Consider the following 15,648-nt stretch of genomic DNA (forward strand, 5'->3'; position numbering starts at 1 on the left):
CAATGACATGAGACAAAGTATATGTGAACTGCTGTATGAAAAGTGAATTTACTCTGTAAATCTTCACCCAAATCCTAATAAAAAAAAAAAAAGTTTAAAAAGAAAAAAAAGTCAAGGAAAGGTTTATATATGGAAGGAAGCTTTCTTTGTTGGTTACCAGGGATGGGAGGGAACACTGCTGGACAGAGACAAATATTGATTTGGGTGAAGGGAAAGGCGATGTACCAAAAGTGAGTGATCACTGAGGAAGGGGAAGACATACAGAGGTACACAGATAATGGAGACAACAAAAATGAACCCTTTTGCATGTGCAGTACTGTACTGTCAGGTATGCCTAGGCAGGGGGGAGTGTGCTCATGACCATGTATAGGGTTGGCAGATGATGTTTCTAATGCGTATTTGTATGAGCTAAGAATGTCCGGGTATACAGTACAGCTGACAAGGGGCAAAGTTGTGGCAGCTTCTTGGCCACAGCCAGCTTACCTGGAGGGAGTGAGGAGCTGGACCTGTGGGTCCAGGATCATGGTTGCAGGGGACATCAAGCTCAACTGACATAACATACAGCACAAAAACAGTGTTCTACATTATACTTTGGTGAGTAGTGACTGGGATCTTAAAAGCTTATAAGCAGCCATCTAGATGCAATGATGGTTCTCTCCTCATCCAGAGAAAAGAAGAATGAAGAAAATCAAGACCCATCGAAACAATTAGTCCAAGGGACTAGCAGACCATGAGATCCTCAGCCTATATGACCATGAGACCAGAAGAGCTAGATGGTACCCAGTTACCACAGTCAACTGCTCAGAAAGGCATCAGTGCAGGAGATCCTGGATAGAGTGGGAGGACAATATGGAACAAAACTCAAAACCATACAAAAAAAAAAAAAAGACCAGGTTTGCTGGTCTGATGGAGACTGATAAGACCCTTGAGTTTACAGCCTCTAGTTACCCTTCAGGTCTGGACCTGAACTCACTCCTGCGGCTGCCAGCCAAACAATAGATAGTCACATGCGGTGAATATTTATATCAGGTAGATACACTCCTTGAAGTGATCAGTTGTGGAAGAACAGAAGGGCAGTGATTGCACAGGGAGATAGCTCAGAGAGTGGAACTGCATGGGAGGGAAGGACAAAGGGAAGAGGCAACTACAGGGAGGAAGCGGGAAGAAAGATGTTACACTGTCGGAAATCGCAGTCAATGTCATGGAACAAAATGTGTATGAAATGCTGTATGGAGAATGAATTTGCTCTTTAAACTTTCACTCAAATCACAATACAATTTTTTAAAAAAATGAGTTTGGAACTCAAAAGAAGAAAATTTGGTCTTTTTATTAAAGAGTATCTGAGGCTTGTAATAAAAAAGAACACCAAACCTATCACCATTGAGTCAATTTCAACTCATAACGACCCTATAGGATGGGTTCCCCCAGAGGGTTTCCAAAGCTGTGATCTTTGCAGAAGCAGACTGCCCCATCTTTCTCCCATGAAGCAGCTGGTGGTTAAAAAACAACCTTTTGGTTAGCAGCCAAGCGCCTAACCACTGCACTACCAAGGTTCCTTTAAAAATAAAATTTGGTCTTTTATTGGTGAGGCTCAAGGGATCATAATAATATCTTATAATAGTGTTTTTATAGTTTAAAAACCCTTCTCAAATAATCATACTGCTCTATAATAAAAATAGCTAACTCATATATAGCAACCACTATATACCAGGCACTGTTTTATGTACACTCACTCACTCACTCATTTATCTTATTAAAATTAAAATTCTTACCTTAAAGATGAGGCACCTAGGCACAGAAAGTTAACTTTATATAAGTTATTTAAATGGCAAACCAGCATATAAACCCAAGCACCAAAGTTTGTGCTCTAACCACTGTGTCCTGTTGTCTCTGAAAATTTAATTTAAGATAAGTGGTTCAAAGTCACACAGCTTCAAATGGTGGCACTGGGCTCAAACCCTGTCTCCTGCTTCCCACCCCAAGTTATTTCCACTCTTTCTATTAACATTCAGGAAAATGACCACTGGAAGAAAATTAAATTAATAACCAATCTGTAAATAAACAAAGCAAAACAAAACATTCCTTTATAAACACAGATCAAGCATGGGAAAAAAAATCCTCAGCAGCCCACCTTTGCTCATTCATCCTTCCTACACAGTGGCAAGATTTCAAAGAAGGAATTTACATTTTTGTATTCCATTTTAAGGCTTTCTTTAATGAAGAAGTCTGAATCATCTATTCTGATTTACTGCAACTCCAGTATTAAGACAATAGCTTTTAGAGATATGGATTCCTTCTTTCACAGATGGAAATGGTCACATCATGAACACATACTACCTGAGAAGGGCAGCTTACCGAATTCTACAGGTTTGCTGGACATAGCTGAGAAAGTGAGATACATGACATAGCAGCTTATGAGCCCAGACTGCAGTAATCCAGAGTGCGGCTGTCCTATAAAACACAAGAAACATTTCAACCATAAGAAAGCACGTGCCTCTCAAGGAAATCAGACACTCTAACCTACTGATGGGAGTTTTGGTGGCGTAGTGCCTAAGGCATTTGACCCACCAGCCACTCCTTAGATACCGCCTTGGAAATCCAAGAAGGGGTCGCTATGAGTCAACACTGACTCAACAGCAATGAATTTGGTTTTGTTAGAGTAACTTACTGATACTCCTAAAACTTGAGACCCCCACCTTTAAAGTAAAGGTAAAAGGTACAGGATGTGTTTCTCAGATAAAACTAAAAAAAAAAAAATTGACATTGAGTCTAACACTGCTATTTTAGACATAAATTCTAATATTTCTCAATACCTATAACACCTTCCTAAGCCTACGTTGTTGTTAGGTGCCAATGAGCCAGCTCCAACTTACAGGAACCCTATGTACAACGGAACAAATACTGCCAGGTCCTGCCCCATCTTCACAATCCCTGCCATGAATGAGCCCATCGGTGCAGCCACTGTGTCAATCCATCTAATGAAGGGTCTTCCCTTCATTCCCTTTGCTGACCCTCTATTTTATCAAGCATGATATACTTTGGTCTAACAACATGACCAAAGTACATGAGATGAAGTCTTGCCATTCTCACTTCCAAGGAGCATTCTGGCCACACTTCTTGCAGGACAGGTTTGTTAGTTTTTCTGGCAGTCCATGGTATTTTCAGTATTCTTAGCCAACACCACAATTCAAAGGCATCTTCTTCCTTATTCATTGTCCAACTTTCACATGCATATGAGGCGACTGAAAAAAATACCATGGCTTGGGTCAGGCACATCTCAGTCTTCAGTAACATCTTTGCTTCTTAACACTTAAAAGAGGTCTTTTGCAACACATTTTCCCAGTGCAATACAAGGTCTGGATTCCTGACTGCTGCTGCCATGGTTGTTGACTGTGCATCTAATTAAAATGAAATCCCTGACAACTTCAATTTTTTCTCTGCTTATTATAATGTTGTATTATTGGTCCAGTTGTGAGGATTTTCAGTTTATGTTGAAGTGTAATCCATAATGAAGACTGTAGTCTTTAATATTCATCAGTAAGTGCTTGAAGTCATCTAACGTTCAGCAAGCAAGGCTGTATTATCTGCATATCGCAGGCTGTTAATAGTTCTTCTCCAATCTTGATATCACGTTCTTAATATAGTCCAGCTTCTCTGATTATCTGCTCAACACACAGATTGAATAAGTACAGTGAAAGGACACAACCCTGCTGTATATCCTTCCTGATTTTAAATCATGTAGTATCCCCTTGTTCTGTTCAAATGACAGCCTGTTGGTCTATGTATAGGTTCCTCATGAGCACAATTAAGTGTTCTAGAATTCCCATTCTTTGCAATGTTAGCCATAAATTATTATGATCCACACAATCAAATGCCTTTGCAAAGTCAATAAAGCACAGGTAGACATCTTTCTGGTATTCCTTGCTTTCAGCCAAGATCCATCTGACATCTGCGATGATATCCCTCATTCTACATCCTCTTCTGAATCCAGTTTGCATTTCTGAAGTTTCTTGTCAATATACTGCTACAACCATTTTTGAATTATCTTCAGTAAGAGTTACTTGTGTATAATATTAATGACATTGTGCAATCATTTCCACATTTTGGTGGATCACCTTTCTATGGAATAGGCACAAATATTGATTTCTTATAGTCAGTTTGCCAGTTAGCTGTCTTCCAAATTTCCTGGCATAAACAAGTAAGCACCTCCAGTGCTGCATCCGTTTGCTGAAACATCTCAGTGAGTACTCCGTCAATTCCTGGAGCCTTGTTTCTCATCAATTCCTTCAGTGCAGCTTGAATTTCTTTCTTCAATACCATTGGTTCTTGATCATATATATACTAACTATGCCTATCTAAAACTCTAGAGTTGTACTGAAACATATTGCCTAGCTCCCCTGTAGTTCGTTAGTTCTCATAATCACAAGTTCAGAAAAAATTTATCACCCTCTGTGTCAGAGCACAATGGACAGATTTCATAGGCCATAAGTGGTGATTTCTACAAGGCCACCAGACACAGTATAGTCTGGGGCAGGGAAGAAAAGAAGTTATTTTTTATCAAAGGGCAAAACTTGGGGAATACTGAGTAAAAACCACAGCTGGTATAGGCTACAGGTTAAAGAGGAAGCTTAGGGCTCAGCATCCATCCATGAGCAGAAGGGCTCCAAAGTTATGACATTTAAATAAACCAAGTGTTCAGATCCTTCTGACTAACAAGATAAGATAAAAAGATTTCTTCTTTTTTGGTGAAATTGTCAACCTGTTAACATGAAAGGATCCAATTTCCTCTGATTAAATTTGTTTATGTTATTCTTGTTATTAAATTATAACTACCAATAAAAATCAAACCAGTCAATTCTGACTCATGGCAACACCATGTGTTTCAGAGTAGAACAGTGCTCCATAGAGTTTTCAATATTTGTGACCTTTCAGGAATAGATTGCCAGGTCTTTGATCTTTGAGGGATTTCTGGATAGATTTGAACCTTTTGGTTAGTAGCCAAGAGCGTAACTATTTGTGTCACCCAGAGATTCTATAAATGTCAATGAAAAGTAAAATTATACCCTCTTATAAATATTGCTTTTTGGCATAAGAATGAGAGTTGCATTACCAACTAATGCAGGGAATGGTCCCTTCTGACAACATGACCAAAGTAGGGCAGACAAAGTATGGAGTATTCCAGCTACACTTCTTCCAGGACAGATCTGGTAGTCCTTTTAGCAGTCCATGGTACTTGCAGTATTCTTTGCCAAAACCACAACTCACATTAACTCTTCTTCGGTATTTCTTATTCATTGTCCAGTCTCATATGCATATGAGGCAATTGAAAATACCATGGCTTGGGTTAGGTCTTTTGGTCCTCAAAAAGACATCTTTGCTCTTCATCACTTGAAAGAGGTGTTTTGCAGCAGATTTGCCCAGTGCAATACGTCATCTGATGTCTTTACTATTTCTTACATTGGTGTTGATTGTGGAACCAAGTAATATGAATCTTTGACAACTTCAATCTTTTCTCCATTTACTGTGATGCCAATTATTGGTCCAGTTGTGAGGATTTTTTCTTTATGTTGAGATGCAATCCATACTGCAGACTGTAGTTAGTCTTCAATCTTCACCAGTAAACCAGTAAATGCTTCAAGTCATCCTCACTTTTAGGAAGCAAAGTTGAGTCATCTGAGTATCATAGGTTGTTAATAAGTCTTCCTTCAATTCTGATGCCACATTCTTCTTCATGTAGTCCAGCTTCTTGGATTATTTGCTCAGTATACAGATTGAGTAAGTATGGTGAAAGGATACAATCTTGTCCCACTCCCTTACTGATTTTAAACCATGCAGTATCCCCTTGTTCTGTTAGAATGACAGCCTCATGGTCTATGTATAGGTTCCTCATGAGCCCAATGAAATGTTCTTTAATTCCCATTCTTCTCAATGTTATCCATAATTTGTTAGGATCCACACAATCGAATGTTTTTGCATAGCCAATAAAACAAAAGGGAACATCCTTCAGGTATTCTTTGCCTTTAGTCAAGATTCATCTGACATCAGCTATGACATCCCTTGTTCCATATCCTCTTCTGAATCCAGCTTACATTTCTGGGAGTTCTCTGTCAATATACTGCTGCAACTGTTTTTGAATTATCTTCAGTAAGATTTTACTTGCATGTGATATTAATGATATTGTTCAATAATTTCCATATTCTGTGGGATCACCTTTCTTTGGAATGGGTACAGATATGGATCTCTTCCAGCCAGTTGGCCAGGGAGCTGTCTTCCAGATTTCTTGGCACAGACGAGCGAGTACCTCTAGTGTGGCATCCGTCTGTTGAAACATCTCAATGGGTATTCCGTCAATTCCTGGAGCCTTGTTCCTCGCCAATTCCTTTAGTGCAGCTTCAAATTCTTTCTCCAATACCACTGGTTCTTGATCGTATGACTCCTGCTGAAATGGATGAACATCAACCAATTCTTTTTGGTACAGGGATTCTGTGTACCTCTTCCATCTTCTTTTGATGCTTCCTGTATCAGTTAATATTTTGCCCATTGTTATTGTTGTTGTTATGTGCCGTCGAGTCGGCCCCGACTCATAGCAACCCCTCCTTGGGTTTCCGAGGCAGTATCACTATGGGAAGTAGGATTGCCCAACCTTCCTTCCGAGGAGTGGCTGGTGGGTTTGAACCGCCAGCCGTCTGGTTAGCAGGCAAGTAAATTCTTTCAATATTGCAACTCGAGGCTTGGATTTTTTCCTCAATTCTTTCAGCTTGAGAAATGCCAAGTGTGTTCTTCCCTTTTGGTTTTCAAAATCCAGGTCGTTATACATTTCATTATAACTGACTTTGTCTTCTCAAGCTGCTCTCTGAAATCTTCTGTTCGGCTCTTTTATCTTGTTGGTTCTTCCATTTGCTTTAGCTACTCTCCATTCAAGAGGAAGTTTCAGAGTCTCTTCAGATATCCATGTTGGTCTTTTCTTCCTTTCCTCTCTTTTTAATGACCTTTGGCTTTCTTCATGGATGATGGTTTTGACATCATCCCACAATTCCTCTGGCTTTCAGTCATTGGTGTTTAATGCATCAAATTTATTCTTTAGATGGTCTCTAAATTCAGAAGGGACACAATCAAGGTCATATTTTGGCGCTCATGGACTTGTTTTATTTGTCTTCAGCTTCAACTTGAACATGCATATGAGCAGTTGATGGTCTGTTCCACAATCAGCTCCTGGCCTTGTTCTGGCTGAAGATAGTGACTTTCTCTATCACCTCTTGACATATATGTAGTCAATCTGATTCCTATGTACACCATGTCGTGAAGCCCATGTGTATAGCCGCCATTTAGGTCATTGAAAAAAGGTAGTTGCAATGAATAAGTCGTTGGTCTTTGCAAAATTCTATCATGCGATCTCCAGTGTCATTTCTATCACCAAGGTCATATTTCCCAGCTACCGGTGATTCTTCGTTTCCAACATTTGCATTCCAATCACCAGTGATAATTAACACATTTTGGCTGCGTGCTCGGTCAATTTCACACTGCAGAAGTTGGTAAAAATCTTCAGTATCTTTATCTTTGGCTCCGGTGGTTGGTGTGTAAATTTAAATAATAGTAGTATGAACTGGTTTTCCTGGTAGGCATATAGATATTATCCTATCACTGACAGCACTGTCCTTCAGGATAGATCTTGAAACATTCTTTGTGACGATGAATGCTACACCATGCCTCTTCAATTTGTCATTCCAGGCATAGTAGAATCATATGGATGTTTGATTCAAAATGGCCAAAACCAGTCCATTTCAGCTCACTATGCCTAGGATATCCACCTTTATGCATTCCATTTCACTGTGGACAACTTCCAATTTTCCTAGATTCATGCTCTGTACATTCCATGTCCTGCTTATTAATGGATGTTTGCAGCTGTGTCTTCCTATTTTGTATCATGCCACATTAGCAAATGGAGGTCCCGAAAGGTTTACTCCATCCACATCATTAAGGTCAGCTCTACTCTGAGGAGGCAGCTCTTCCCCAGTTGTATTTTGCCTTCCAACCTGAGGGGCTCATCTTCTGGCACTGTATCAGACAATGTTTCACGGCTATTCATAAAGTTTTCTAATAATGTATCAGACAGTGTTTCACTGCTATTCCTAAGGTTTTCACTGGCCAATTCTTTGAGAAGTGGATGGCCCCTTCCTTCTTCCAAGTCTTTATTAGTCTGGCAGTGCTGCTGAAACCTATCCATCATGACTGACCCTACTGGTATTTGATATACTGGTGGCATATAGCCTCCAGCCTCACAGAAACATGCAAGCCACCAAAGTACGACAAACAGACAAGTGACGGATCTTTAAGACAGAAAAACTTAAAATTATTCAATACTAGTTGCCTTTTTAAATCACTTTATGTTAGAGAGGATTCAAGGGGGTATATGTTTATTGGCCGTATTTCTCTTTTCCTACCTAGAAACCTAAATGCAGTGTGTATGTTTATCATTGGCAGAATAAGATACCTACAGGAACCCTCAAGACCAGGGTCCTATGTCTCAATAACCCCTAAGACAGCATGCTGCCTTAATATATCCAAAGTAGTTTACAAATGGTAATTCATATATATACTTAAAAAAAAAACGATTGCTCGGAAGTCAATTTGGACCCATAGAGACCCTATGGACAGAGTACAAGTGCCCCACGGGGGTTCAAAAGCTGTCAATCTTCATGGAAGTAGACTGCCACATTTTTCTTCTACAGAGTGGCTGATGGGTTCAAACCACTGACCTTTCAGCTAGCTGCCAGGTCTTTAACCACTGTACCAGTAGGGCTCCTTTCTAAAACAAATCCTAGGGTCTCTTCCATTTGGCTTTGAAACAATCATGAGAAAGGTCATGGTTTCTACTGGCTTCACTGAGGAAGAACTTGGGTGTAAGATTAGCTCATAGAGTCAGCTGTTGGCCATGCCGGGATCAGATTTCCTGCTTCTTGACTCCTAAACCATGCTTTCCCCACTCTCTGGTCTATAGCCCTTGAGTGAAAGGTGATAACCAGCTTTGAGAAACCTTTCATTCAATTTTTACACAGAAATTATAGGGGAAGCTCACAAACATGATTTGGAATATGTGCCAAAGGCATTTTCCATTTAAAGGTCCCTTGTAGAAAGGAGCTCTGATAGCACAGTGCCTAAGGCACCAGAAGGTTGATAGTTCAAACCCACCAGCCACTCCATGGAAGGAAGACGGGGCAATCTACTTCCGTAAAGATCTACCACCTTGGAAACCCAAAGGGAGTTGCTATGAGTCAGTTGCTATGGCAGTGAGTTTGGTTTTTTGGTTTTGTAGTAAATTATTCAATTTTGTTATCTATCTCCCTATTTATTGATTTCATAAAGTTTAGATTTTACAGGTCTTTCTGGACATGCCATGGGAAAAAGATGTGGCCATCTGCTTCTATAAAGATTACAGCCTTGGAAACCCTATGAAGCAGTTCTAGTCTGTCCTATAGGGTGGCTGGCTGTGAGTCAGGACTGACTGGACAGCAGTGAGTTTAATTTTTTGGGTTTTCTGACATGAGACATACCTGACTATCACATTCAGGCTAAGAGTGGGATAAAGAGACCACATGGGTCCCACCTTTCCTATTGCTGGCTTGTTCATATTAAGTTAAGGAATGGCCATTGTTTCAAAGAGAAACCCACTGCGTTTGCTCAAAGATACTTAGAAAAATGCAAATAAGGGGGGGAAAAAAGCATACTTACGGTTTTGGACACAGGGTGAAATGGCCACCAATGAAATGAGCAGGCATAGTCCTCCGTTCACTCCTAGGAGAATTTTGTTTTCCATGCAGCCTTCTCTCTGCGTATAGAACACTGCCATCAAAATCAAGCCTCCGGTGGCCAAGGAATACATGATGAGTGTCATTAGAGCCAGTGCAGCATACCATAGCTTGTTAGTCGCTGTTCCTGCAGTCCTGTTTCTCCAGAAAGTCGGAAAGAAGGAAAGGAGAAAAAGAGAGATCCATGAAGCACACAATTCTCATAACATTTACCATCCTTCAGGCATTAACTAATTGCTACCAGGCTCCCAGGCTAGTCTAAAAAGACTTATCTAGAAGCTATTCCATTATAGCAATCACTATGCAATTATAGCAATCAAGGTTCTGGAAGGTTCTGGTAGATATGCAAGCTTCTTGGTTCTAGTTTAGAATTTCTCTAAACACTGAGAAGATTCCATTTCTGATTCAAGTGCATTCATCTATACACAGAATTAGATATAGGCTTCAAATCTGACTTTATTCTAGCTTTTACATTCTGAATTTGAACTACTCTGGGACAGAGTTGGGCAGTATTAAAAAGTGGTTCCTTTGTGGTGCTCTCTTTAAGTTTTCCCTGTAAATACAGAGTCTGAAATGTCATAGTCTCCAATCCCACTTGCTGCCAGTAGCTTCTCTTGATGCCTACTTTTTCTTTAGGCAGAGAAGCAAATTAGCTTTACTCAGAAAAGACTGGTTGACCTCAGCTCTTTTCTCCCTGTACAGCAATGCAAGATCTGTAATAACTGTGTTTCTCCAAAACTAGTATCAATATTAAGGGAAAATTTTATATTAAAAAAAAAGAAGAAGAAAAAGTGGAATATAAAACCAGCCAGTAAAAGAGTAAAAATTTTGACGGGATTTACAACAAAAAACCTAATAAATGCAATGGTGGTTTACATCTACAGATGATATTCAGAACAAAGAAAATAGTGTTTATAAACTCTAAATGAAGAGGACAGAACAATAGGGAGAAGGAACTGAATCACTGTCATCTGACTTATGATTAAATTGCTCTTTGTAACTATATACTCATACTCACAAACCTTCATAGAGCAAGCCGCTTGCTTAATGTTTTCACAAAACTGGAAAGTGTTCAAAAGCAACCCAGCTAAAATGTCTTAATGATGAAAAAGTTAGTGCAGCCAGAGGCAAAGAAAATGGGGAGAAAAGCCCAAAATGATAATGACTATTGTATTCCTGAAACAGAGCCAAGCACTCCAATGACTACAGAACTACATTATTCTAACATAAAAAGCATGCCAAAGGAAAGGAGAAAAAATGAGACTCAAGAAAGGAGAAGGAAAAAAAAAAAAAAAACCTAACAACCAAATAATAACTGATGACAGAGAGACTGAATAAATTATACATAAAAAGGTTAACACTGCTGACCTGTGCTGTATGGGTGCAATTTTTTTTTGCCTCCAATCAACTTGGTTTATGGTATCAGTATATGAAGGATTTGCTTATAGTTAAATTATACTTACAATCCCAAAAGTTAAATTTTTAACCCCAACCTCAGATCTTCCCTGAACTCTAGATTCCTATTACTCAACTGTTTACTCAACCTCCTCACTAAAAGGTCGAACAGGCATCTTAAACTTAGCAGTCTAGAATGTTGTTCTTCTGTGCCATGGCATCAATTTCAATTCATAGCAACCCTACATGGCAAGAGTTGAACTGCCTCATAGGATTTCCAGGCTATGATCTTTGCTTAAAGTGAAGAGGACTTGAAGCACTCATTGACGAAGATCAAAGACGTATAGATTACATCTGAACATAAAGGAAACAAAAATTCTCACAACTGGACTAATAAGGAACACCATGATAAATGGAGAAAAAGCTGAAGTTGTCAAGGATTTCATTTTACTTGAGTCCATGGTCAATGACCATGGAAGCAACAGTCAAGAAATTAAAGGATGTATTGCATCAGGCCAATCTGCTGTATAAAACCTCTTTAAAGTGTTTAAAAAGCAAAGATGTCATCTTGAGAACTAAGGTATACCTGAACCAAGCCATGGGATTTTCAGTCACCTCACATACATGTGAAAGATGGACAATGAATAAGAAAAACCAAAGAAAAATGGATGAGTTTGAATGTGTTGTCAAAGAATATTAAATATACCATGGACTAGCAGAAGAACGAACAAATCTGTTTTGGAAGAAGCAGAGCCAGAATGTCCCTTAGAAGCAAAGATGGCAAGACTTTGTCTCACATACTTTAGACACGTTGTTATGAGAATGAACTTGCACAGTGGCTGTAACAATGGGCTTACTGAAGAACTGAGGCAGAGACAGATGTAAGGAAGCTGCCAGGTCACATTCTTTTGTAAATCACCTTAACCCCTACTGATAGTGAGGTAGGGACAAATGTAAGGAATGGAAGTTATAGGGCTTATTCTTTTGTAAACTAGTTAAATTACCCCTACTGATCTGCCAGACTGTTTGTTGCAGGTCCTAGGGTATCAACACAGGAGACTCCTGACTGAGCCCCTTTTGATCTATAGATAAGCAGATGCCTGGATCAATCCGGAGAACCAGAACATCAAAAGCTGGGAATCCCACCCACGTGACTTGTTAATTGTACAGCTTCCTCATTCTGTCCTCTATAATTGCTGTAAGCCAACTAGGAAATATTGGCAGTCCAGCTAGCGTGCTATAAACCTAGTTTTCTGTCCCACTGTACAGTCTCATGCAGTGAGTGCTTCATTAAAGACTTGCTCTCTACAAACCATCTCCATCTCTGTGAGCAATTTTTTCTTGCCAGAAGACAAGAACCCATTTGGGTTTCATGAGGTCCCCTCCTCCTATAACAGGGCCAGAGAAGCCTTTTGCTGAGAAACCGCAGGAGTATAATAAACTAACGGCCATGATTAAAGCAGATGCTAATCACAAAGATTAATTTTCTTTGTTTATCCCCCCACTCCTTCCCACTGCATAAATACAATAGCTGACCCTTTCACAGACAATAGTTCCTACTGTATTGTTTTTCTGCTTATGTATTCCTTTGAGTGCATGGCTTACCCCCACACCTTGTTTTGGCTGATCACTACAGTTTAAGTGGCAAAACAACCCTGAGAAGAGAGGCACTCAACTTAGAGCAACCAAGATAAAGAGGAAACCAACATTCTTGGCAGTCTTAGAAGGCTAAGTGTACCCACTCCCACATTCTCCCCTAGAGTTAACACCCTAGTTCTAGAGTTAATCTTTCCGGGACAAGTGTGACGAGTTTGCAAAACAATTCTGACTAAGGCCATTTTACATCACTGACCAGAACAATATAAGAAAGTTCAGAAGGAAGAGACAGACTCACCCCAAACCAGGAAGACATTATCAGCATTCCTCAAACCTCCCTACACCTCAGCCCAATTCCCTTTAAAAACCTTAACCTTTTCTCAGCTCATGGAGACAGACTTTTTAGAGAAGTGATTCTCTCTGCCTCCTTGGGTATTGATACTCTATTGTATCTTTTGTTTTTCCACTTCAACCTGTTGTGGTGATTGGCTCTACTCACAACAGGTGGTAAGAACCTCCTTGTTCCTGCATCATAACCTCTCAACAGTCTCATTCCATTCCCAACTGTGCTCTTCTGCAATCTTCCCACTCTCAGAAAATGGTAATTCCATTTTTCCTGTTGTTGGGGTTGGTGGGGAGGAGGAACAACAACAACAAAGGGCAGCAGTGACTCTTTTTTTCCTTGTCACCTTCCCCTCTTGCATTAGCACCCCAGAGCCATTCATCACCATATCAGCAAATTCTCCTGTTTCTATCTTCAGAATATATCCAAAATTAGCTCTAAACTACCATGTTTCTCACCTGGATTATCTCTCCTTACTGACTTTATTTACACCACTGACCTCCTCCATCTCTTTTCAACTTAACAGATCACACTCCAAACATCAACTGTCCATTTCACTTTAAAAACCAAAGCCTGCACAATGGCCCCAAAAGCCCTATGTATGTGGACCAGTGCCATCTCTCTGATTTTATCTCCTACTACCCCTACTATTTTTCCCTCACCACAGCAGTAGCAGCTTTGTTCTTTACACAGTCCAGAACCCAATCTCTCCCTCATTCCCTCTGGTCTCCCCTACACCCTATGTCTTTCCTTGATCCTGATATAGTAGCCTGCCCCATACTTGCTAGTCCTTTCACTCTGCTTTATTTTTTCAGAGACATTTCACCATTGAACATATTACATATTTGCTTGACTATTTGTTTATTATCCAACTCCCTCAAGAATAATGTAAAGTCTCTAGGTGCCTGGCACTGTTATTGAATATTGGTTCAAGGATAACTTTTTAAAAATAATGCATTATAAGTGCAAATACAAAAAAAAAAAAAATAAGAGGTTTTAATTTTTCTTGTTGAAAATGAGAGAACAGATTTGCCTTCTCTCTTCCTTTCCTTTTAGTATTCACTTTAGAAAACTTGTCATTTCTTTCTCTGTCTCTGAAAATTACATAAACCTAGGATGTTTCCTTCAGTTACTGTGAGCTATTTCTTTTGAAATGTAATCATCCCAGCTTCCTGGGAAGAGATGAACTTCATTCAGGTCGCAACAGACTCCAAATTGCAAACCAAATTCTCAGACAAAAAAAAAAAAACTAGAAAATTGATCTTGAAAACATGAACGTAATGTATCCACTTAGCTTTATGGAAGAGAAAGATTACTTTGTCTTTGTAATCTCTTTAGTATGATGCATTACATTCTGCTTTAATGCTTACTGAATAATAATTTTGTCTTCTTTCTCTTCTACCTCTGTAGAGAGGTTTTCTGGGTTGGGAGATTTTTATTTTAATTATATTTCCCCAACACCATCAATGTTAGCAGAGCGTCTGCTACTCCTACTGAACTAGATTCATTCAGTCTTCCAGATGACATCTTGTTTTTGCAGATGTCTCTAATAAGTACCATGACTGGTTTATCGTTTTACTCAGTGTCCACTACACTGCTTGGCACACAGTGAATATTCAAATACTTTTGTTGAATACATAGTGCCAAAAAGAGAAAATGATTGCTTTAATTTTGGGGTTTTCTTACTCATGAAACCAAATACTCACTTTACAGAAATCCCTGACCAAAATTAATCCACCAACACTTTTTTTTTTTTAACCCAAAGTTGCAACATTCTTTCTTTCCAGTTTGAAGCCAGGCTTACTAAATTTGAATTTCCAAAGATATGGCTGGAAAAAAGACCACCTACCCACCAGCCACTCCTCGGAAGAAAGGTTGGGCAATCCTACTTCCGTAGTGATACTGCCTTGGAAACCCAAGGAGGGGTCGCTATGAGTCGAGTTTGACTCTACGGCACATAACAACAACAACAACAACAGTGAAACTGATATCCCTTGATGCAGTAAAAGGGGGAGGGCAAAGTTCAATCAATCATGGTAAAATTGGCTGACCTATATTTCTCCCTCCTCTTTTCTTTATGAGAGCTCTGGTGGCATAATGTCTAGCACCAGCCACTCCTCAAAGGGAAGATTGGGCAATCTACTTCTGTAGAGACGTTGTTGTTGTTGTTATTTGCCGTCTAGTCGGCCCCGACTCAAAGCGACCCCTCCTTGGGTTTCCGAGGCAGTATCCTTACGAAGTAGGATTGCCCAACCTTCCTTCTGAGGAGTGGCTGGTGGGTTTGAACTGCCACCCTTCTGGTTAGCAGTCAAATGCCTCAGGCACTATGCTACCAGAGTTCCTTCTGTAGAGATACCGCCTCCGAAACCCCAGGGGGGGTCGTCAGGAGTCAGAAACAACTCGGTGACAGTGAATTTGGTTTGGTTTCTTTGGTGTTTTCTTTATGGGAGCTCTAGTGGCCTAGTGCCTTAGGCATTTGACTCCTAACCAGAAGGCTGGCGGTTTAAA

General features: G+C 39.8%; 1 protein-coding gene across 1 annotated transcript in view; it reads right to left on the reverse strand.

Moving 5' to 3' along the window:
• SERINC5 (serine incorporator 5) overlaps nt 1-15,648 on the reverse strand; it is a 119,040-nt gene that overhangs the window by 52,636 nt on the left and 50,756 nt on the right. The window contains exons 6-7 of the mRNA XM_007943463.2: nt 9,730-9,941; nt 2,356-2,451 (exon numbers count right to left, since the gene is read on the reverse strand). Coding sequence (XP_007941654.2) covers nt 2,356-2,451; nt 9,730-9,941 — 308 coding nt within the window. The remainder of the gene's footprint in view (nt 1-2,355; nt 2,452-9,729; nt 9,942-15,648) is intronic.

Source organism: Orycteropus afer, unplaced genomic scaffold (genome assembly GCF_000298275.1).
Source record: "Orycteropus afer afer isolate SDZICR_OR568_19922 unplaced genomic scaffold, OryAfe1.0 scaffold00107, whole genome shotgun sequence".
Lineage (NCBI taxonomy): Eukaryota > Metazoa > Chordata > Mammalia > Tubulidentata > Orycteropodidae > Orycteropus > Orycteropus afer.